Raw genomic sequence first — 23,753 nt, 5'->3', positions numbered from 1 at the left:
TAGAATGGATTTTATGCTATTGAAGTTCAGCTAATTTTTTTTTTTTGTTTAGATAATTATCGAAGGTGTGATAGGCAAATTTTACCGTCCAATCTTGGCTATTGATGATATAATGGTTTATGAAGATGAATGCCCTCAACCAGGTTAGTGAAATGCAATTTCCCAATTCCTTTGTTAACTATAATAAAATAGTACTCTGCTACAGGTTGTCGTACTTAGCACATATGAAGACATTTGGTAGTGCTCATTATTTTTTTTTTCATATCATGGTATGCTATTTCTTGACCATAGGACAAATATTATTAAAGTTTGCTCAATAAATATTTGTTAATTTTCCAGTTGCATGTGATTTTGAATCAGACTTCTGTGAATGGGGAGCAGATGGATGGACTATTCAGGAGGGAAAAGGAAAAAAACCAACATCAGATCATTCTACTGGCACACAGAGTGGTAAATATATGTCTAAAATCATGCTTTATAGCTGGAAATCTGTGTCTTGCACATAATATTTGTGTGAATTATGGGTGCTTCATTTGAACATTATCATCACAAAACTATTAACTATAATAACATCGCGTAAAAAAAAGCATAAGAAGAAGAGGGGAAAAAAAGAGTAGGAAATGCCTCTGAAAAATATGAAATTTTCAGATGAAATAATGTCATGAATCTATACTGTTTTATGGATACTAGTCTTTAAGGGTATAGAGCAGCAGTTCTAAACCTTTTTTGACTTGCCTTTTTGGTGTATAATTTCTATGGCGGAGCCCTTTTTGGTGTATAATTTCTATGGCGGATCCCCATAGGCCTGTTTTTTATTTATTCATCAAAGTTACTGATTTATTTTCATTATTCAAAAATATTTATAATTATTTTTTTCCAATTTATTGGGTTTTTTAAAATTTTCTTCGAGTCACCACAGAGCACCAGTTGAGAACCGTTGGTATAGAGAAATGAAAATCTGGAATGAAAAAAACAAATCATGAACCACTTTTGTTTACATGAAATTACGAAATAAATGCCAACTAGGATTTGCGAGAGCAAAAAAGAAGTAAATGTAAAAAGTGAATTTGAATCTGTTCCCACCCTCCAGGGAATTAATTGGAAGAAAAGAGTATAAGCAAATCTTGAATAACGATTAAGGCCTTATTTTGAAAATGATACTTTTTCTTTGGCTTTCCGTCCCTGAATGCATAATCAAAATTAAGTCCAGTCAGAACACATTATTCTACCAAATTTATACACACATCAGAACAATTTTTCGTGGTTGGTTAATGGTTTGAAATACCTGTCTAGATAAAATGCAGCTTACACTATATGAGCAGTATGATATATTGTGATATGAACATATTTCTTCACTTATTTATTAAACGATTGAGCTTATTTGTGTCTGTGGATGATATAATGATCTCGTTTTTTTTTCAAAAACTAAGGAAAATATGCTGTTTTGTCTGAAGAGAGTGGTAAGCTTGTAAGCCCTACATACAACTTCTCAAGAAATGGACACTGCTTGAAGTTTTGGTACTTCATTGAAGGTGATCGTAGCACGAAACTTTCAGTCATCAAATCAAAAGAATCTGCTGATGAATCAAAAATACAACCTACCTGGTCAGATTATGGTCAACCTAATAAAACAGGGGAATGGTACAATGCTATGGCTAATATCGATGATCTGGATATTGGACCTTATATTGTAAGTTATATAAAATGGAAAATTAAGAATTAGTCAGCCAGTTTGATCTGTTAAAAAACAAATGATGAACATTATTATATGAACATCATTTTACGCATTCGTAGACTTATCAGAGAAAGCCTGTCAAAACTAATTTTCAACAACTAGTTATTATATTTAGTCATCATAGTTGGATTTTTCTTGCTTTTCTGCTTGTCCATTATGTTGTGGGTTAATTCAAGGTGCAGTTTTCATCTTACTTAAATCTGGAATACAGGCATTGCTGTTTTCATGCTTTATTCTTTCACATGCAAACAATTTCTATGTTTCTAAATTTTATCACTTCCCTTGAAAATATGGGGGAATAAGTCTTTATAATTGGCTGGACTTGAATCTTTTCATGCGGAAGCCTTGTAAGTTTTAAGTACAAAGGTGTTTGTGACATTCATGCTATGACACAGATTTTAATCCATATCATGTGGATCCATAACGTGTGTGTTGTGTGTGTGAGAAGTGCTGTCATCTGGTTTTTTGGATTCAGAAACAACAAATTGGCAGATTATTGTCTGTACATATAATGCAGAAATTTTAAATGTTATTGGCTTCATGTCTTTCATAGAGAGGTTATTTTGAATGAGAGATGGGCTCGCATTAAAATACAGTCAAACCTCTCTATCTTGAAACTGATGGGACCGGAAAAAATTTTGAGAGTTTTTAGAAACAGAGTTTTTTTTTTGAGTGAGAAAGGAAAAACACGCCAAAACTGACAAAAAACTTGATTGATAAAAACTAAAAAAATACGGTACTATATAATTACTATGTACTAATAAAGTTATTGGTCAAGTTACACAATCAATGTTGAATCACACTATGCAAATACACTAATATATGTTTGATTTTTTTTCTTTTTTGTACAATTCAAATTTTATTTACATACTTTATTTAAAATAATCCGTAAGCTTGAATTGATACGTATTTTTTGCTCTTTAAACTTGGAGCCTGCACAAATTCATCTATACTAGCAAAAACTGCAAATATTTCGAGCCATATCATCTCAGTTTGCTCCAGAAAATGATGCAGCATTTTTCACACTGCTACTTTTTTAACTCCTCTGGAGCATTTTTTGCTGTATTTTCGTCACCTGAGTCGTCCATAAATTCAGCAATAATTTTAGTGTTATTCAAGGTGCTGAAAGTTTGTCGCAAACACTGTTTATTTCTACAAAATTGGAAACTGAAATTTCTAGCTTCAAGTGTTTTTAGTAATACCCTAATGTTCTGAAATTTCATCTTCAGCATTGTTCTGAGAACCACTGAAATTCGAATGAACTACCAGATCTGATCCTTTATCACTAAGATGACTGATTCCAAATCCACAGCTTTTTTGAAGCAATTTTAAATTGTCTGTTGGCTGACTTTTCGCCATGCTGAAAAAGCCATCCACATGGCATTCACCCCCCCCCCCCCATCAATCATAGTTTCCGTCTATGATTGACAAGATCCATCAAACACAATGGGGTGTACAAAACAAATAATCCTTTCTTATTAGTTTCTTTTACTTCTGGGGGAAAAGCCAGATTTCACTCAAAAGAAAAGGAATTCACATGTTTTCTCTTTACTGTCATTGGGCTTGGACTTCGAGATAGAGAATTTTTCACAAATTTCTTTGAGACAGAAAGGTGACAATGCATTGATTTAGGATTGTAAATGCAAGGATTATTTTATTTTTCGAGGTATAGAGTTTTTGAGAAAGAGAGGTTTGACTGTATCAGAAATACTCATATGGGATTGAGAAGTCCTGCCATCTGTCTTTCATGGTGGAAGTGAAAGTGGCAGGCACCTGAGTTTTCTTGCTTATTTAAGAATCGTGTTGAAGATCTGCCTGCTCTCTGTGGTGAGAATTTTTTAACTGGGTGACTAGCTTTCATTCTCACCTCAGAGTTTTAAAACCACAGGAAACCAATATCAGCCAACTGCATCTGTGCTGGCTGCTGGTTCTCATGATATGAGTGATCACTTAGCTACAAGATGGTAGATCAGATATAAAAATTTGTTGTTATGGAAAAAAAATGGAATATTTTTTAGCATAAGAAAAGTTTTTACAGGATGGATCAATTAATTATTATTATCATTTATGTATAAAATTTTGGTGTAATTTGGTTGCAGAATTCAGGATACAATATGTGCACATGTATGCTCATGTTGAGTTAGAACTTGATTGAAGGAAGAATTATAAATATAATTTATTTACAGATTCGTTTCATTGGCTCCAAGTCTGGATCATCTGCAATAGTTGCTCTGGACGATGTCAGACTTGCAGATGGTGCATGTCCTCCATATGGCAGCTGCACTTTTGAAGAAGATTTCTGCACATGGAGGAATGAGATAAGACCATTCTCAAAACTTGTCTGGTTGAGAAATTCTGGTAAAACACCTAGCAAAGGTTCAGGTCCTGAAATCGATCACACCACTGGAACTCCAGAAGGTTTGTTTTATCTGCTATTTGAATATAAATGTTATATCTATAGTTATTATTAAATTATGTCCGAAATTCTATACGATAGCAATTTGAGTTTTTTTTTCTTATCTTCTCTTTTCAAAAGGTTTTTACATATACCTGGATTCAAACTTTGGATACTCTGGTCAGACAGCCATATTAGAAAGTGAAAACCTCCATTACAGCCCCAGTGCATGTTTCAAATTCTGGTATCACATGACAGGAAGAGGTAGGTTATGATGCCATGATTTATTTTTCAGTTTTTTTCTAAATTATAAGTAAAACATAATATATGTATATTTTCAAGATTTGAATGTGATGTGTTAGGTTTTTATTTTAGATATATAGTGAAACCTGTTAGAGACGGACATTATGAAACAAAAACCTGTCTTGAATGGAATCGAAAGATAGTCCCGTCTATGTTTAATACTTGGATGTGTGCCTTTATATAACAGAAAATTATTTTGGTCTCTTGACGCTTCGTTTCATACAGGTTCAACTGTATTATGGTTTGATCTGGTGGGGGAAGAGAGAGGGAGTTATGAAATTTATAATCATTCTATCTTTGTATAGCATTTCAGGGATATTGTGTTGCATTTTTTATATTTGTTTCCATCCAACTAATGAATTGATTTCCTGTAATTTTTTGTTGATCTGTGTAGAACCTGTGTTTTTTTTATTTTTTTTTAATTTCAATGAACATGAAATTTTAAATGCCCCTTTTTCAAAATGAACTCTCATTTTCTTCCGGAATTCATCAGGTGTTGGATCATTGGCTGTTCAGTTGCTTCAACAGAATGATACATACACAAAAATCGTTCAGTTATCTGGAATATCCGGAGATCAAGGCAAGGATTGGAAACTGTACAAATACTTCATGTCTAAGCTTCCAGACACATTCAGGGTGAGTTTTCATACACTTAAAATTCATTTGTGGAACCCTCAGCTATTATAGACCAATCATAAGATTTCTCGCAATTTCCTCACTATAATCCATCACTCCTTTTATCAACACATACAGTTTTCATTAATTTAATAGAAAAAAGGCATCTTATAATTTGCAACAGAGCATATTATCTACATGTGCAGATTTCTGCTAGCTATTAGTATCACCAATAATGAAATCTTAAATGAACGAGTGACATTGTTGGCCACAATTTTTATTATAAATGTTAATCTACTTGCATATATCTATACACTATCTGCTATTTCTATGTAAATTCAAAGACAGGAAAGCAAAAATTTCAATGCAATCTTGATTATATTGTATATGACTTATCGTGTTGTGCATAATTACACAGATGGAATATGCTGAGCAAATCAAAACTTTTAGGAAATCAAAGAATAGGAAAGAAATCTAGGAAAAAATTTCACTTTATAGATCTTATGAATATAACAGTTGAAGAAAAATATTGAAAATTTTGAGTGAATCAAAACAAATTTTGCAAAATTTCTGAGTATAAAACGGGTTTTATTTTGCATCCTTGTAAATTGAATTTTGATGAAAAATCTAGGTGTTGTCACTAGAAAATCTGAAGAGTTGAAATATAATTTTGCCAGTTGTAGAAATTTATCTGTAAAGTTTTTATATTTCAGATTCGTCTGACTGGAACTCTGGGTAATTATTTTGGTGGTGACATTGCTGTTGATGACATCGTGATACAATCTAATACTTGTGAAGAACCCACTACCACGACCGTTGGTCCCACTATTGCTCGTGAGTAATATATTTTATGAGAATAATAACATGTATTTTATGCTGCTAAAAATAATTGCATGTAATGTTGTTTTTTATATAACTGGTGAAATAATGCATTTGAAATTTGATTATAGCTTCATCTGAATGGGACTGTAGTTTTGAAAGTGGAATTTTCTGCAATTGGCAAAATGGATATGCATGGGTTGTGCAAGATGGAAGGCGGGCTTTATACAACAATATGGGTCCTGTTAGAGATCATACCCTTGGGTCTGCCATTGGTAATTATAATTCTATACAATTTATGTTCTTGTTTTAATATAATACTTTTAAATTTCGTTCTAAGAAGTTTTGACTTTCGAATCATCTTCAATATCATGCTGATACAATAAAGTAACATCATGGGAAATTCAGCATTTTATTAATGTAATTACGGTACAAGTTTAACTACCTTAGAAATATGTTGACTCTTGAAGCATTTTTTTTTTTGGGTATTAAAGTGAAATTAAATTTATTCACTCATCACACAACATATTCTTGTAGAGCTTTGCATCATTTGATGAGCTAGGGTAGCACAAAATACTTTTGCCATATAAATCAAAATATTTGCCCAGCTCACTATGCTACAGTGCTCTGTATTTAAACTTGTATAATAGTTCAAATTCTATTTCATAGATGCTGTTCATATTTATTTGAGATAAAGTACAGTCGGACCACAATATAACAAACTCTGATTCAATGATTTCCTCGATTTAAAGATTTTTTTCGGAAATTCTGATGAAAATATAGGTCAACCCCCGCCCCTTCATTTAATGAATAAAAATCCTGGATATAAAATTTTTTCCAACTATCATCAATTTTATTTTTAATTTCTCATCACCCTAAACCACAATACAAAGGTTTGACTTTTCAAAATTTGACCCTCAGTTCTTCTTTAGAAATAAACAAGAACATGGGAGTAGGAATCTCTGTTATTTTTTTGAGTAAAGGAGACAATAAAGCCATTTACAGTATTTGTGGGAACATTTCAGTGGCCAATTGGTGTACACCAATACTGTAAAACATTGTGCTGTTCCCATGTTTAGATTTCAGCAAAGAAATAGAGTGAGTTTGTGCTCTGTCTTGAAAAGCAAAGAATGGTGGATCATCTGAAGAGGAAATGTTTTTCGACAGCTCAAGCATTAGTGAAAAAATTATAATTACATTATTAAAAATTATAATTTTGAAAATTTGACCCTGATTTCATAAATAAAATTGTTGGTTTCTTCCAATTCATTAAATCGGTGTTAGACTCTATATTTCCAGCAATCTCTGTGCATCTACCCTACTTGACAGATGATTGCGTCTTTGTGAGGACAAGTGACAAATTGTTTTTGAAAATTGTTTTCTATTTGTCTCGAGTTTAATCTTCTATGTTTAGTTAATTGATTTTGAGTCAATGTTTGAATTAAAGTAAATTGCAGAACAACACAATGCCTCACAAGTTTTTCATTGTGTATGTTCAATTTGATTTTATATATTTTTTTATATATATTTTTAGGCTGTGTTTTGATGCCACAACGAAACAACTTGAAAAAAAAAAAATCTTCTATCTATATTCTTTTGCTGTGTTTAGTACCCATTTTGACGATGAGAAGATATAGCTTTTCATCCAAAAGAATGTTTTGAAGTTTACAGGCTCTAAATAAACATACTGAAGCACCAAAAATGCTAAGAATGTACATTCATTGATATTCATGCGAAGATTCAGAACGGAATTTCTTTTGGTTCATTTTATATATGTAGGGAGCACACAGGCTATGTCTGTCAGGTCAAATTCCCATCATCTATTTCTCCAAAAAACATTTTCTGACAAATGCACTGCAAGTTAAGATTTCTATAAATTGAGTGAATAAACCTCAGAGTTTAGTTTTGACGTATGCAAGTATGGCAGATGCTCTGAAATCGGGCCATGTGTTAGTCCCACCCATCCAGTAATCCACCGTTTTTAAGTGGGTTTTTTTCGAGTACAGAAGAGGAAAACACATCCCTGGATATTTAGCATATTAATTATATACATTATCATTATATCCAAAATATATTCTTAACCATCCACAACTTTGATGTGTCTTTCTCTGACTAGGCAAATATGCATATTTCCATCCCTTGAACAACAGTGGACATGATATTACCAGCACAGTGATTGACAAAGAATATGGAGAGTTCTGCTTTCAATTTTGGTATTTTATGAGAAGTTTGAAGCCAATATCTCTTTCGATTTTCAGTAATGAAGGTAAAATAATCTTTTGTTATGATTTTTTTTTTGTATTTCTACATTTTCATTCAGATGTGCCAGCATTTGTGTGCCTGATACGTCACTGTACATTCAGTGCCTTCTTACTAATCCCCCCCCCCATAATGTGATAATCCCATAACATGGTATGTTTAATAATTACAGAAATAATATGTTAAAACATTATATATTCAATAATATGTTAAACACAGATTTTTCTCTTGTTCAAGAAACTTTTTACTATCTTAATTCAAGAGTTTTCTGCATCATCAGTTTAATATAAATTGTGTGTGGCTTGTGAGGTTTGTAAAATACTGAATGAATTGGAGTAAATATAATCCTTGTGCTCTTGTGAGTTGGGAAACAAATTATAAAATTATTGAAAACATGATTAAAATTTATAAACTTATATGAAATTAATTAATCAAAAATGCTAAATCATCAACAACCATATGCATTGATGTGGGAAATAAAGGGAAAAATCAGTTATAATAATTTATTAAAAATTCAAATTTTATAATCACTGCCATATATTAGAGAAATTTGTGCATTATGCAATATTATCACAAACTTAAAAAAAGTAAACAAATCTAGTATAAAACAAGTTGTTGAACATAGTCTGACAAACCGACGCCTAGGTAAACACCATTATATAAACATGTGGCAACTTTCTACCAGCCTTTGTATATGAAGTACCTGATCTGAGCTATAGTTGAGTAAGAGAAAGCAGGGGGGGGGGGGGGAATGAATTTAATTGAAGATCTGGGGAAACTTGGACTTTTTCTGATACTGAGGCCCAAATCATAAATTTTTAGAAAACATGATAAATGCAAATTCTGGTTTCCTTACCGTTAATCAATATTGATACACTGTTACAGGTTTCCCTGGCTTTATGTAATTAATTTTGTTGCAATTCTTTAATAATGAACCACATAAAAACCAAAAGTATCTTATTTTGACAAATTAACAAGCTGATTCCTCTTGTTATCCAACCAGTTTCCATAAATAATTTTGAAATTCAATACGATTCTTCAGTAAAATTCCTGGGTGTGGTTTTCAATTCTCATTTAAAATAGGATGACCATATACATACCACCTGTATTAAACTTAGATAGGCAACGGGTGTCATTGCCAAGTTATCTGCTATCATTCCGTTAAAAATTAAAATTTTACTGTACAACACTCATACTTCCTACACTCACTTACTGTCACTTGATTTGGGGTCGTACATCGTCCAAAAAGCTGAATAATCTAGCCACCATCCAGAGATGCTTCCTGAGAACAATTTCTTATCATTCCCCCTCCTATACTACTAAGATCCTTCCTGTTCATATACTCTACGATTACCTTGTTTCAATTTTTACGTTCAAGACAATTAAACTACATATTTTCTCAGATATTATACAACTAACTTCAATTAACTTTGAATACAATACTCGTAGTCATAATGTTCTTTACCCCGCTGCGGCTTGCACTAATATGCTTTTCAACAATATAAATACTACAGGCCCACGATGCTGGAATGCCAACCCTTCTAATCGGCCACGGAGCTCATCAGGGCGTTTCTATGCTCTTTTCTTCGTTGTTCGACTGTACATGTTCAGTTTTTTTTTTCTGTTGTATTGTTCAATGTTCTCACCTGTATCAACAATCATACATGTTCTATAATGCACTGTAATATTTTCATGTACGGAAAAATGGATTGAAATTAATTGGTTTAGTAGTCACATAAGATAAAATTGCGTAAAGTGAGTTGAATTTAACATAGGAAGGATAGGGGTTGGTTTTCTTCAGAAGGATAAAAAAATGAACCCAACAGCAAAGGAACTTTTTTTAATGAATTACTTATTCAGCTCATGTTAATAAGACACTTGCCTGAAGTACCAAAGGATGTTTAGAGGTGTCGTGAGTTCGATACCTGGTTCGTCCTTGTCAGAAAACTTTCCTGACGCATGGGTATAACAGAAATGGTGGCATGTCCTCAGAAAAAATTGCTACAGCAGGGAGTCCTCCATCGAGGGTCCAATCGCGCATCCATGCGCTTAACCAAAACCCGTATCAACTCCCATTGCCAACAGAAGGCCTCGATAAAGAATTGCGCCATCTATCGTCTATAGTTCGTAACAATATGTATAGATTTTTTTTTCCAAATACAACTAAGCATATATTCTGTAATATTTTTGTTCTTAAATAGCTTTTTTTGTATTTCTCTTTAACATAACTGTGGTTATTTGTTATTGTAGGTGAACAACAAAATGGCCCTCTCTGGCTTAAAAAAGACAGCGCTACAGCTAATTGGAAGAAGGGATCTTACCACTTCCAGAAATATGACACAATGAACATTGTAATTCGACCAATTAAACAAAATCTCGAAGATGGTGACATTGCTCTGGATGACTTTATCATACGCAAAGGAGCTTGTCCTGTTGAGAGTAAGTATTTTACATTTCATCAAATCTACAATTTTAGATCGATCGTTGCCAAATTTTGCATATATACCAAATGGGACCCGACTTAAACGATAGGCTACTTTAAAAGTTTGTCAGACCTGGGCAAATGCCCCAAATGGGCAAAAACTGTCGAGCAACAATGGTTTTTGGGCCTCGACAATCACTTTCGGAACGTTTACTTTGGTTACTGTGGTTCCCTAGAAATGCGTTTCAGACGTGTATATTAGGGTGGGTCGAAAAAAATGAAATTTTTATTTTCAAATCGCTATAGTGCGGAAAACTTGCCTCCTTTAATAAGAAGAAAAACGACGTAAAAAATTTTAAAATCGGTTGATACTTCCAGTCGCGCATTGAACTTGAATTTTATGGAAATTGACGAAATCGAACATTTTTCTTAAATTTTTTAATATTAGATAAAATTTATGATCGATACGCGCAAAAGTTTGTTACACTTGTTTTATGGTTCAATGAAGTAAAATAAATTAAAACATCATTAATATTTCAATGTTTATTGGTTGCGCAGCGTGTTCGAAAAACAGGAATTTACCAAATTTTTGCAAGTTTCATTGTGCAGCTTTTCGTCCGTTTTGTCAGAATAAAACGACCCCGGAATTCATCACTAGGAGGTGGCTGCACATCGAGTTCCACTCACACGCAACCCAATCAACCATCCAAACTAGACATGTGCGTGTGTCATTCACACTATATTTGAAAAATAGTTACTACAATTGACTAGAATTCTGTGGTTTATAGTTTCTTCTACTGTTTCTTTTCCAAGTGTAGAGGTTTGAAGTCTGACTTTTGGAAGAAATCAAGCATGACTGATTTTGATAATAGCATAGATTGATGTAACTATCTCTATCTCCATGTCACATCCTTTAGTTGAGGCCTCGGTAACAATTTAGGCATATCCCTCAACTGTCTGAGTCTGATTGGATCATGTGGAAAGACCACTACAGTGAATCTACTTCATTTCAACGAAATTCCTCTCCATCATATTTTTCCGCATATAGATGGTGCAATGAATCAATGAACGTCAGGACTCTGCCATCGGACTTATCCCGTTGCTGAGATCTCTTCCAGCCCAGCTTCGTTACGGAGTCTGGAACAAAGTATGTGCACCTAACAATCTGAGCCGTATTTAGTGTTGTGCGGGAATGTTTAGTGCTATCATCTAAATTTGAAATTGTGTGAGTGAAGTGAAATGATTGAATATTTGTACCGTTGTAGGCCTGTTGCTCTCTATGGCAAGATTTTTTAACGGGAATTGGCTCGCATTCGCGCCTCGAAGTCGGGAACTACAGATATAGATGGTGCATTTACAGGGCCAAAATCTTTTTCTGGGCCTATTTGATAACAGCTTACTGGATGTGAAAGCTCTCTGTGTTGGAGTATGAATCTACAGATTGTTGGTTTCTAGAAGTAGAAAGAAAGATGCTGAGAAAAGACCAGTAGTACTGTATTTATTAGGCATATCCAAAACAATAAAGCCAGGAAATTTTCCAGGGAATTCGTCAATTCGAGGTCCTGCTCGTCGTCTGTCACATTCTATATGACTAAATGCTGCCAATAGAGTGCGAACTCTTGCGAACTTTTGCGAACCAGAAGTTCTCTTCATCTTCAAATCGTACGTGCCTGTGTGGTTCCACCTCAAAAAGAAGAAGTATTTCAATGACGCGCTGAACATGTTTTTTCAGCAGTTCAAAAATTGTGGTATTTATTTAATGAGAGAGACTTACTTAAAGTTGTTAATCCAATAGTTGAACCCAATACGGTCTTTGGACACCCTGAAAATTTACTGTTGGCTATGATTGTTGATGACATTCGAGAGAACTTGTATATAGAAGAACTTTAACCCTTTTTATACCCAGACGGTACTTTAAAGTACCAGGGTAAATAAATTTGTTTCGAACTAACTAATTGTTTCGAAAACATTGTTTTTGTTTTTTGTTTCCTCTTTAATTAGAACTAAAATGACCTACCAAATAATTTGGTAGGTTAACTATTTGCTATTGCTATCACATTTATGCTTTTATTTTAATTTATTATAATTTTTCTTTTATTCTACTTTTCTCAATGTCGGATATAAAGGGTTAAAGTAAGACAATCCGCCTCTAAAGGAAAAACCATTAGACACTTCGTGCTACGTAAGAAAAACTTTAAAGTTACCGAATACACTGGAATTATTAACCGGAATACTTGCCTCTTGTATCCTTCCCCCAATGCTATGGGAAGTATGTGATGATATTATATCAATCATCAATTCCAACACTAACCACATCAGAGACATCGAAAGGTTTATCCGACGGACTCAGAACAGTCCAGAGATGTATCAAACTTGGCCTGAACTAAAGTGTATAGACATGAGAAGCTTAAATGTACATCAGATCTACGCTATTATCAAGATCAGTTATGGCTGATTTCTCCGAAAAGTCATATTTTGAACGTGTTAATTTTGATGACTAGTTTTGATATATAATGTAAATCATACTCACACTCCTATTTTGGATGGTTGATTGGGTTGCGTGTGGGTGGAACTGGGTCGTTTTGTTTTAAAAAAAACGTCTCTGTATTGTGTCTTTTAATATTCAACTGCATAAATTCATGTGGGTTAGGATATTTTAAAATGAATTATGGGCTCGTAAAAAGTACATCAAAAAATTCTACAGCTTTAATTAAGCATTTTTGGAAGCTGAAACAGGCAGAAATAGATAACTTGAAGTTCAGGAGGGGGATCGAAATACTTAGCGCCCCTTAAAAAGGGGGGGGGAAAAATTCATTTATACGTTTCTTTAAATCTAGATTTGTTTATTTCATGAGTCATACAGGAAGTCGCCATATTGGTTAATGTTTGTAACACAGTTTGTATGTCCTACAAAGAGGGAGGTATCACGTGATCCGAAAAGCCTCATTAAAGAAAACCCGGGCAGTTCCGGGTATTATAGCTAGTAGAGCAATAAAAATGAAATGGATATTAGATTCTCTAAATAGATAACACATTCTATTTTTAATTTTTATCAATGATCTACTTAACTTCATTAACTGCCGTGACTCTTTGCTGATGATTTCATCATTTACCAAACAATTTCTAATACATCTGACCAAGAATCGCTTCAACACAACCTTAACATTATTTCCGAATGGTGCTCAACCTGGGAATTGCCCCTCAACTCCTCAAAAACAGTTTTTATGAAACTTACATGAAATGAAGAAATCCCTTCAGTTTCCCTTATTCAATCAACAATTCCTTTATCTCTGAGGTTTCCCATTATAAATACCTGAGCATTATGTATGCTGCGTATAATATTTTATCATGTGTATATATTGTTTGTAATTTGTGTTAATTGCATTTTTAATTGGGTTGCTGTATTTTTGAAACATATGACAACCATATTTTTATGGGCATCTTTTTATCAGCCACCTCGTTGGGCATTTTGCCTGTTGTGGCGTTGTATTTGTATTTGTATTTGTATTATAATCTCTACCAATCTCTGCTGGAATGTTAACATTGATTATATTTCTCGTAAATATCTCCAAAAACTTTTTTTCTTCGTCGTAAAATGAAAAACTCCACCCATCATGTCCATCACCTGTGCTTCCAGAATTATATCTTCTCTGTTCTCTTCTATGCCTGTGAAACTTAGGACCTCCATACCCAAACTAACATAGACAAATTAGAATCTATCCAAAATAAGTCCACACGCTTCATTTTTGACTGCTGGTCTTCATCTGTCCCCATTTCGGAGCTCAAGCGCCAACTCAATATCCAACTGCTTACCTCTCTTAGACTTCTCTCTCAACTAACTTTTCTTTTCAAAATCCTTAATGGGTTTTTGCGAAAATTCCAACATTTTAATTAAACCCTCACATTTTTCTGTAAGACTCAACCATTCCCAAAATTTACAGCCTATCTTTGCTTCTTCAGATTGTCATAAATTTAGTTTCTTCCCAAGAACTATTACTGACTGAAACAACCTCCCACCAAATATTACAGATTGTGCTACAATTTCCAAATTTTCCTGTAACATAAATCATCATTTTTGTTATACTGAACCACCGAATCCTCTTGTATAGGCCTCGGCTAAGCAACATACAATAAATAAATAAATAAATATACAGTCAAATCCCATTATAATGAACTCTAAGAAACCAGAGAAATCACTTTGTTATAACGAAATTCAGTTATAAAGGAATCCCAGGTTTTTTGCATTGTTCCTATGTAAACTTATCTGGAGGATTAGAAAAGTTTTTGTTAAAACGAGATTTTTGCTATAACAGTATTCATTAAAACTGGATTTGACTGTATATATATGTTCGTCAGAACTAACTCTAGCTAAGAATTTTTTAAGAAATTTACCAATCACACCAAAGTTATTTGATGCTTGGTTTCTGCAATCACTTCATATTTTCTTATTGTATCTGTTTCTCATCCATGTAGAAAATCAGCCTTGTGACTTTGAAGCTGCCGATATTTGTGCTTTCAAACTTAACTCACCAGATGGAATAACTTGGAAAAGAACTCAGGCTTCAGAAACACGAATAGGTCCATGGCGGGATAAATCATATGGAACAGGAATGGGTACATGCATATTCTTTTTTTTTGTTGGATCTACAAATTTTTGAAATTACATATCTTTAAAAAACATGCAAGTTTAATTTTTTTTTTAATGACAGATGCATTTAATAGTGCCAAATTTCTGTGTAATGTAGTTGCTTATTTCAATCAAAATATTTGTTTTGCAGAAAATTTATTATTAAGAAATAATTTTCAATGCCGAAGACCATGCATGTTTTTAAATGGAACTTTCTGTTGAAATCAATGATTGGGTGTAGCAATGCTTCCCAAAGAATATACCATGAGATCATTAGATGTTTTGCTAGCCGCTGTGGTGGTCGAGTGGTCATAGTGACGGACTCGCATCGCGGGGACCCGGGTTCGAGCCCCACCGTCACCACAGTGGTGGTCGGCTGAAGTTGGTTTTCTGTGGTTCCCAACTTCGAGGCGCGAATGCGAGCCGATCTCCCCGTTAAAAAGTCTCGCCACAGAGAGCAACAGTCCTGCAAACAGTACAAATATTCAGTCACTACACATCACTCACTTCACTTCTTAGATATAGATGGCAGCACTGAAAAATCATACACAACACTAGATACGTACTCAGACTGTTAGGTACACGCACTTACACTTCCGGCACAACTCACTAGGTAGTAAATTGCCTATGGCGATAGACCTGAGTTGTGCTCGGTTAAAAAGAAAAAAAAGATGTTTTGCTAGAGATATTTCAAAGTTAAAATTATATTAAATGTTGAAATTGTGTGGATTATATTCTTATCAGTGTGTCATGGCACTCTAGGGGTGCAGTAGAAGTGCCTTGACTTTGGGCAGGGGTGTACCAGACTTTTGAAATTCCTAAAGTGCCAGAAATGCATGATCGTTAAACACACATTAAGAATGTATACCATGAAACCTTGCTACAACAATACTTGATATAGCAATAGATCCCTCTACAACGATATTTTTTCATGGTCTGCAAAGTATCATTATATTGAGGTTTCACTATATTTAAATACACGTACAATGGATCATATGTAGGTAATTGCATGACAGACACAAATTAAATAGTGTTTTTATATATATTGTGAAAATCATTTTTTTAACTCTTCAGGTCATTACATGATGGTCAGGCCTTCAGCCAATGCTCGTGTTCCTGGTGACAATGCTGCTTGGCTTATCATACCAAACCTTCCCAGCACTGGTTATCAGCTGAGTTGTGTGAAATTTTGGTACCAGATGACTGGAGATCATGTAAGATTACTTAAAATTTACAAGCGAACACCTGACGGAGAGTTACCCAAATATGCTCAGTGGCAACTATCAACAAAACATGCCAGTGGGAGGTGGAGACTCGGCATGAGCACCGTTTATGCATCATTTGTTCATGATGTAAGTTTTACTTTCTATTTGATCTTTATACTTTGCTGTCTAAATCACCGAGATGAATATGCAGTTGGACCCACTTATAATGAAATCAGAAAAAGCAGCAAAACCATTTGTTATACGCGAACTTTGTTATATCCATACAGGCTTGAAAAAATGATGCATTTAGACAAAATAAAAATTTTACATGCGCGATATGCATTTTTCAGTAATCTGAGCATTTTTAAAACAAATAAATTAAAATAATATATTTTTAATAAAGATTAAAAATTTAATTAAAATCTCACGTAATCAAACAATCATCAACAAAAATATGTGTCAATCATTGTTTTTCCCTCTTGATATTTTTGTTGATGTTTATCGTGTGAATAATTTTGACAAATAAGCGTGCAAAATATAATGTTATAAAAATTGAAAAAATAACAAACTTTAAATAATTCTGAATTTTTCTTTTTGAAATCTCACTTTCTTTTTCCATTTTTGGCTTTCAACTACTATATAATTGCAATTTTTGAATGTAATGTGTAGTGCTTTGCACCAATGTACGGATTTAGCTTGAAAATGGCAAATGTGGACTAAATTTAGTTACTGCCACTTTCAGCAGTGGTTTGGCAGTTAGATTATTAGGAATAAATAACCACAATTCTTTCTTTCTCATGGTGCTCTCTGCAAACAAAATAAGATTCAACAGAGAAAAGTAGAAGAAAAAAAGCAGCACAATAGGATTTTACAGCATCCAAAACAGCCCTACTAAAATGTCTTCCAAGAAAAGAAAGGGGACATTATCAGTTACGGAAAGTAAATTTACCAATAAGAAGATTTGGCTAAAATTATTAAGAAATTCGTGACAATTTCATGTTTGGAAATTGGTCGAAAATTTGTTATACTTTGCTGAAATTGGTTTTCATTATAAGCAACCAAAATAGCATAGATAAGCAATACGAAATTCACGGGACATGGAAAAACTTCTTTACATGTAAAAATTTGTAATATCCGTGTTCTTTATAAATGAATTTGACTGTATATAGCTTTGAATATTTCAGATAAATTTAAATGTATCAATGATTCTTATTTAAATATCTGAGAAATCATGAAAATGTAAGTTTAATCGAGAAAGAATGTCCATAAATAGAATTGATATATGCCTATCTGATGAATCTAATGCTTGGAGTACAATTCTGCTATTAATTTTGTTACCTAATTGGAAAATCCACCTAGTTGTAATACGGTTAACTCACCAACCTTTGCTTCAGTAGGCCTGAGTTTGAATTCGATACACTTACGCATCCATGCCCTTGCTAGAATTTAAACCAGAGACTGGTGCTCTAAATCATTCACTGCCACACTCTGATAGCCTAATGCAGCGGTTCTCAACCTTTTTTGACTCGCGGAGCCCTATCCAGTATATAATGTCTATGGCGGAGCCCTGTTTGACTCAAGGAGCCCTTTTTTGTACATAATTTTTGAGGCAGAACCTTGTAGTCCTCTTTTATTTATTTATCTATCAAATTTACTGATTTGTATTATTTTTCTCGAGTCGCCGCAGAGTCCCTGGGAGGTCCACGGGGAGCACTGGTTGAGAACCCCTGGCTAATGTATAGAACCACTAAGAAATGTTTACATTTTGTGAATTTGCAGATTGTATTTATGGCTGTATTATCCAGAGGAGATAATGGTTTCATAGCACTGGATGATGTACAAGTTTCTGATGGTAGATGTTCAGCACCTGGTAGCTGCGATTTTGAGAAAGATTTGTGTTCCTGGCAGAATGCTGAAAATGGTACCGATATCGAATGGATGAGAAATACAGGCTCCACACCTACTAACAACACTGGTCCAGATTTTGATCATACCTCTGGTACTTCATCGGGTAAATATAGTTCCATCATATACATTTATATATATATTATAGATTATGCGGAAGATGTGCACAATTAACACATTCTTAGAAATTTATACGTTCTCATCAAAGTCAAACCATGCAAATAAATTTCAACATGCTAGAAAAAGGATAAACAACATTGAAAGAAGGTTCTAGTCTTCCAAATCTGATGTATGTAGATCCCGAGTTGTGAAATGTCTTTTTAAAATCTTGTTTCTTCAGCAGTGATAAGCTCGATCATATTGTATCAGTTTTCATTGTACTTCCGCATCAGGAAAGATTCTGACTAATCTGGTATCAAACTCTTGACACCTACTGAACCTATTTAGGTATAGTAGGTGAATGTATCATCGACCTAAGCTAGCTTGCTCAAGATCTCCTTTAGATTGCACATGGTCCTACAATATGCTAAAATCAGATATGGTAGTCAGTCAAGATGGAAATTCTACTGATAAAAGCAATATGATGGTTGATAACAGAGACATATTTTTTGAGGAGGCTTTTTTAAATAACTTTATGTAATACAATGCCAGTGGATTTGAATACAAATTTGATCAATATAGAATGTTTTCTTGGTGATTCAGACATCAATCCACATTTTTTTCTAAGTTCCCTCATTTTAAGCTTGAATAAGGAGGCTCCTTAGATGGTATGTATGACCGGTCCCATTGTGTGCATGTGAAACCTGTACATTGAACAAGGAAATCAAAAGAAAGGTAAATTCATTCGATGCTTGGTGCTACAGAAGAATGTTAAAAATAAAGTGGACTGACAAAATCACCAATGAAGAAGCCAGGAGGAGAACTGGAAACGACTCTGATAAGAAATGCTGCGTTGAGGAAGTGGAAATATGCTTGACACATCCTAAAAGAGTCTGCAGAAGAAGACACGACACTGATATTAGAAGGATACATGAGAGGATACAAGAAGAGAGGAAGACCTAGAAGAATGTGGATAGAGAACCTTAAGAGTGGAGTAGACAACAGTAGTATTTACTAAAGAGACAAGCTCAAGATCGAGTAGGATGGAGAACCGTGATTGCCAACCTTTGAATCCGAGATGGCACCTTATGATGATGACGATTATTATTCATTTTAAGTGTTTATGCGCATATTTTGATATTAATGTGCATTTGTACTGAAAATATCATGTTATTTTCATTATTGCGCCCAAAAAAAATTAGTTTGTCTGTGCAAAAATCCTACAGCTCTATATTTGAATAATTGATTATGAGCACTTTTATTCACTTTTATTAGCTTAACTGTAAGTTGTTATCTAAGTTAAGCTAATTGTTCACAGAAAAAAACCAATAGAAAAGGCAAATAAAAGGAAAACTATGAAATTCTAAATGTTAAGTTAGCTAGTTAGGAATTTTGTGGTTTTTTCTTTTATTTACTTTAGTGAATACCTCGAGAAATTCAACTTGGTGGTTTCCTTCTGTGATTATATCAAGCAAAGAATTATTTACTCTTTCAAAGTTAATTACTTGCTGATTGAAAAAAATTTAAGCAAATCATTATTCAAAAATTTTAAAGCACTTATTACACATTCCCTCAAATTAAAAGCAAAACAAACAAAGCTGTGTGTCTCTTGCACCAGGCGCTTTGTTTCATTAAATTCTTCTCCAATTGCTTCATTAAATTTGTTTTGTTTTTCATACTCGATAAATACACAATTGATGCTTGTTATAATGATCCCACATTATAGCAACCGTTGCATTATAACTATCTGTAAGATAAGTCCTAAAGTTTTCACATAACGACTATCATATATGTTTCCCTTTCAATATAATAGCCATCTGATACAATGTATGTTTTCAACAGGTCGACGAAAGTCATTATAACAAGTGTCACCTGTATTATGCGGATATAGCTTCTTAGATATAAATTTTCAATTGCAAAAGCACTTTTTCTACACCTGTTGTAAAAACAAGGAGACGAGAAAAAGAATAGAAAAATTCATTATATGTGCTTAGAGTTCGTCATTTATGTTGTGTTCAACAATTTTTAACCGAAAACGAGCATTCTAACAATCTGTTTCATTTAGTTAACTGGTGTTCACTTACAGAAGTCTAACATTAAGCAATCATATTTTATGTAAGTTATACTAATATATATATTTATGTGCTGCAACTAGACTAATTTATTTTCATTTTGCCGCAGGATCGTATATATATCTCCAAGGATCTGAATCAAAAAGAGACCTCATTGGTATACTGGAATCAGAATACTTCAGTCTGGCAACAAATCGTTGTCTCACTTTTTGGGCTCACATGTATGGTGATCAAATGGGATCATTATTTGTTAATGTCAGTTATTTCGATGGTGATCAAAGAAAAACTTTGAATGAGCCACTGGGGACTATTGAGGGAAATCAAAATTCCAATTGGATAAAACGTCAACTGACCATCAATACTAAAGACCGTTCTATTCATGATGAGTACCAGATCTTATTTATTGGGAAAACAAAAGGTTTAACAAGTGATATAGCATTAGATGACATTGAAGTGACTTCAGGACAATGTTACAGTGTTCCAACTACTGCATTCGATTGTAAGGATGGCAAGCATGTCGCAAGATCAAAAGTCTGTGATTTCGAGAAAGATTGTCTCTATGGTGAAGATGAAGCGGGCTGTGGTCCTTGTGATTTTGAACATGGCGACTGTGGTTGGACTGATGCCAGCTCCTATTACTACCAGAAGTGGAAACGAGTTCGAGGTGCAGAAGGAAACACGATAATGGGTCCAGGTTATGATCACACATTCAACCAGAGTTCAGCTTACTTTATGCTATTACAGACAAGCTACTACAGTTATCAGCAATCAACTTTGCAAAGTCCTGAAGGCATAAAGCAGTTCAAGAAATCATATTCTTCTTGTGTTGTAAAATTTTACTACTACCACAAGCGTTCGTCCACAGCAATCCTTCAAGTTCGCAAGAGGCTTGGCAGCTCAACGATTGGCACCATATGGGAACAATATGGTCAAAAGAGTGAAGGTTGGCAACTTGGTGAAGCTGAACTTGGCACCACAGAAAGGCCGTTTTATGTAGATTTCGGAGTGCAAGTGTCGTACGAACAGACTTACATTGCCATAGATGACATAACTTTTGAGAACTGTGGACTTCCACCAAAAAAAACAAGGTGCTCTCTAAGCGAGTATCGGTGCAATAATGGCCGCTGCATTTCCAGAGATTTTATTTGTGATCTCACTGATGATTGTGGTGATAAGACTGACGAATCATATGGTGCATGCTATTACTATCCAAAAAGATGTACCTTTGATGGTTTTGGTGACTGTGAATGGACAGCTAGAGGACAACGGTAATCATTTCTAATGTTTGGAATTGAATTTCACCACTTTCGGCTACAAACTAACTATGCTAGTTTAATATTAATTTAAAATTTTTTAATAGATTTTTAATTTTAAGGCTATGTTTTCACACATTCGTAACCAAACTTTATTACCGCATTAGTTCATTACCAATTATACTAAAAAAAGTATTATTGCTATTTTGTAATAATGAAATACAGCTGAATCTCAATGAGACAAACTTTTTTAATATATAAACTAAATACTTAACCTATACAATGTATACTAGGGCAAACTATAGTTATATATTTATTTAATACCAACATGTGAACTACATTCTCCTGGTTAAGACAAAACATCAATTTCTCTTCAAACAATCACAGACAATGTTCCACATTTTCAGGTTAACATTTTTTCTTCTATCTTAATTTATTATAAATTTAGTTTCCATAGTTTTGTCATTTCAACACTAAGAGCTTTGCAATAGTTTTTATTGGATTTACATGTCCATCACCTCTACAGGTGACCACACGCTCTTTTAGAGGTGGAAGGGATGAATTTACAAACTATTTTTTAGAGCTTGCAGATGTACCATTTACGTAGTTGTTTTTCTGTTTTATTACTTCAAAAGTTTAGAAACACGTTTCTAGAGTTTCGTTGATAGTTTGTTGTAAGATAGTGTATGTGTTTGTTTTAATAATATTTATTTCATTGTGTATATTTTTTATTTTGATTGCATTTTTTCTCTTTTGATAAGAGTTTTTATTAACTTAGGAGTTTTTTTTTAAAGGGTATATATATCTGGGCTTGACAGGTTGCTGTGTTAACTAAAAAATTGACATTTTCACCTGAAATTTTGTACATGCAGCTGCTAACTGTTAACATGGAGGACTAAAAAACTAACTAAATTGGAGTTTCCAAATTGTGTAAAATTTTCTTATTTTATGACAGCACATATTTTAACGTAGGATTATTTAAGAACATTTTCCTTGAGAAAAAATCATGCTTAGCTCTAAGAAAGTTGGCTAACTCTTAATTTTTTTCCAATTTTCCAAGACCCGATGAACTGCATTAACTGCATACTCTGGGCTTGACAGGTTGAATCACTAGAAAAAAAGAATTGTCTGTTTTGTCAATTTATGTAAAATTTGGTTAGTACAGGGCATTTTTGGTGTTTCTTTCTTTCAATGAGGTTTTGTGTTACTACTTGGTAGCAGTCTAGTTAGGTTGGCCCACTAACGTTCTGTGTCATTCTTGGTTCATACTGCAAGCACAATCTTAGTCATGCAATGGATACTGTCAGAATTTGCAACACTTTTTGGACATGTTCTATTTTTTTATTTGAAGTTCCTGTGAGGAATGTTTATGAAAAGCTTGGTTGATGTAGTATGATAGATTCTCATGAATGATATGGGAACAAGCTGTATGGAATTATCGTGGTATCTTCAAATTTTCAACTCCAATACAATCAGTCATTATGTGCATACTGACTGTGGTGCAGAGATGATCAAAATGATGAATATTGATTTACTGTGTGATATTGGGCATGGTTAAACATTGAGATTTCTTGTTTAAGATTTTTAATTGCTATAGGTTTTAAAAAAAGGTCGTCTTTCTAGGTGAATTATGCATGCTGATTATGAAAATGAACACCATTTTAGGAATAGAAATAAATTACCTTTTTGGTGAGATAATATACCTAGGGAAACAATGTAAGTAAACCCAAAATGTGTGTGTATGCATGCGTGTGTGTGAAGAGAACAACAGATAGACACATTTCGGAACTATATCAAGTTCCTTTTCTTCAGTAGCCAAGATAAATAGAAAAAAAACAAATAATCCTTATAGTTCCGAAACATGTCTAGATGTTGTTCTCTTCATGCGCACACTCATATATTTTGGGTTTACGTACCTTGTTTCCCTATGTATATTACCATCTTATGAAATCATGAGAACAGCAATGCCCAATGTGCATCTGTGTGTGCTAAAATTAATATAATTTCAAAAAGGCTTGTAAAATGAGTGACATTAAAAAAAAAT

General features: G+C 33.7%; 1 protein-coding gene across 1 annotated transcript in view; it reads left to right on the top strand.

Annotated features, from left to right (window-relative positions):
- Positions 1-23,753, top strand: part of LOC149080912 (MAM and LDL-receptor class A domain-containing protein 1-like) — a 168,446-nt gene that overhangs the window by 90,924 nt on the left and 53,769 nt on the right. The window contains exons 49-62 of the mRNA XM_089237599.1: positions 53-143; positions 340-450; positions 1,431-1,690; positions 3,922-4,153; positions 4,272-4,394; positions 4,927-5,069; positions 5,762-5,882; positions 5,999-6,142; positions 7,984-8,133; positions 10,377-10,565; positions 15,022-15,162; positions 16,250-16,527; positions 18,160-18,391; positions 20,566-21,724. Of these exons, the coding sequence (XP_089093725.1) occupies positions 53-143; positions 340-450; positions 1,431-1,690; positions 3,922-4,153; positions 4,272-4,394; positions 4,927-5,069; positions 5,762-5,882; positions 5,999-6,142; positions 7,984-8,133; positions 10,377-10,565; positions 15,022-15,162; positions 16,250-16,527; positions 18,160-18,391; positions 20,566-21,724 (3,374 nt within the window). The remainder of the gene's footprint in view (positions 1-52; positions 144-339; positions 451-1,430; positions 1,691-3,921; positions 4,154-4,271; positions 4,395-4,926; positions 5,070-5,761; positions 5,883-5,998; positions 6,143-7,983; positions 8,134-10,376; positions 10,566-15,021; positions 15,163-16,249; positions 16,528-18,159; positions 18,392-20,565; positions 21,725-23,753) is intronic.

The sequence above is a fragment of the Pholcus phalangioides genome, unplaced genomic scaffold (genome assembly GCF_987345545.1).
Source record: "Pholcus phalangioides strain wild (caught in Gottingen) unplaced genomic scaffold, Ppha-v1.0 ptg000010l_1, whole genome shotgun sequence".
NCBI lineage: Eukaryota > Metazoa > Arthropoda > Arachnida > Araneae > Pholcidae > Pholcus > Pholcus phalangioides.
Note: the sequence above shows the minus strand (reverse complement) of the source record. Positions and strands in the feature narration are given on the sequence as shown.